At 29.5% G+C, this 1,876-nt stretch overlaps 1 protein-coding gene across 1 annotated transcript in view; it reads right to left on the reverse strand.

Annotated features, from left to right (window-relative positions):
* The window catches only part of LOC108576186 (telomere-associated protein RIF1-like), a 10,186-nt gene that overhangs the window by 7,334 nt on the left and 976 nt on the right, over positions 1-1,876 (reverse strand). The window contains exons 3-6 of the mRNA XM_017939130.1: positions 1,543-1,831; positions 1,130-1,476; positions 338-923; positions 46-248 (exon numbers count right to left, since the gene is read on the reverse strand). Of these exons, the coding sequence (XP_017794619.1) occupies positions 46-248; positions 338-923; positions 1,130-1,476; positions 1,543-1,831 (1,425 nt within the window). The remainder of the gene's footprint in view (positions 1-45; positions 249-337; positions 924-1,129; positions 1,477-1,542; positions 1,832-1,876) is intronic.

Raw genomic sequence — 1,876 nt, forward strand, 5'->3', positions numbered from 1 at the left:
ACATGATTTTTAGTATATATTAAATACATTTATGACAATACTTACTTTTCAGCTTTATTTAAAATTGAAATTTGTAAAAGTTTGAACACCAATCCTGACAATATATCACCTTGAAAATTGAAATTTTTACTGAGATCAGCAATTTCAAACAAAATTATATCAAGAATTAAATTTCGAATCATTGGTTTACTTTCAGCATAATTTACTAATTCTGTAATAACCAGCATCATATCTTTACACATAATCTCCTGTAAAATTATGTAATTTAATAATTACTTATTCATATGTAATTTTTTCAAAATATTAAATGTTCTCTTTGAACAATATTTGAACTAACCTTCTCCTCTATTTTTGATTCTTGTACATAACTGATTAAATTTGTCCACAATATTTTACCAAGTTGATATCTGTTTTTCATTTCTGCATCTGTAAGTTGGCTAAGAACAAGCAAAGCTTCTCCAACACTATGAATTATCCTTTTGTAGCATTCTTGGAAAACAGCATTAGAGATAGAATGTGGAAGTCTTTCTTCCAAAATTGGGGAAAAGACACTATGATTTTCTTGTTTATTGACAAGGAGTTGACATAAAGCATCTACAGCAACAACTTTTGTTTTAAAGAATCTCTTTCCTGGAGAAGCTACTATGTCGAACTTTGAAGACAATAATGGTGTATCTCCAAGAGGTCCAAAACAAAAATCTAAGAACTGTGTAATCACAGGATTGACAAATTTAGAAATGTCTTTGTAAAGTTTAATAATTACATGCCACCACACTTCTAACTTTGTTAATGCTATCAATTCTGTTTTACTATTTTTGGCATTCAGTGGAATACACAATAACTTTATCCGTCTAGCAGTAGCAAGTTCTTGTGGGTCTAAAGCAAAATTGTCCACCAGTAACTTCCATGAAAGGAATGCTTGTCTGAAGTTTAAAATATTACATTACTTTTTATATTTATTAAATGTTATTACTTCATATACAGGATGTCTCATTAACTCCATCTACCTCAAATATCTCCATTATTTCAAGTAATAAGTAAAAACATTACTAAAAAATTTGTATGATTACAAGAAAGACATAACAGTGGGCAGAATTGATGGAGCACCCTGTATAATCATTGTATATACCTGCGTATGATTGTATCTGTAGACTTAAATGCCTTTTCTTCAACACTCAGTAAATTATTTATTAATCCAGCACCACGATGGAGGTCCACACCAAGAAACTGGATACTGACATTCCATTGTGTAGCCCAATCTAATTCACAGGCTGTTACTAAAAGTAACATACGTTTGCAGTATATAGATTGTAATGCTGATATATATCGAGCCCATGCAACTGATAATTTATTATGTACATGTGATAATATATTTGCAGCAAGGGCTTGTTGTAAAAGTTTCAAAGCAGGACCTCGTTGCCTTTTATGACCCATATATGCTAATAGTATTACTTTATCCATTAATAGTACATTAAACTGTAAAAACACATAATATAATATATTAACATTTTTCTAACATTACAGAAAATATTATTTATATACCCCTTGAACTTTAATGTCTGATGCAGCCACTTTGTATAATCTCCTTAGTAATGTTATGCAATAATTAATTGTTTCCTCTTCTAATCTTTGGTCATCTGATAATGGTCTACTTTCAGCATCTATTAATGCTTGAATATTATCTACACATGCAGTTGGTGCTGTCCATGGCATTGTATTTGTTTGTATTGTACACATACAATTATTAAAGAAATTTACAGCATGTGCATCATAAGCAAATGTTGCTATAGCATTGTCTTCAACTACTTCTAATAACTTAAGAATTTTTAATCTGAAATTATAGTAAAAATATTATAACTACAAGTATTTCCAAATA

Source organism: Habropoda laboriosa, unplaced genomic scaffold (assembly GCF_001263275.1).
Source record: "Habropoda laboriosa isolate 0110345459 unplaced genomic scaffold, ASM126327v1 scaffold212, whole genome shotgun sequence".
In the NCBI taxonomy this organism is placed as follows: Eukaryota; Metazoa; Arthropoda; class Insecta; order Hymenoptera; family Apidae; genus Habropoda; species Habropoda laboriosa.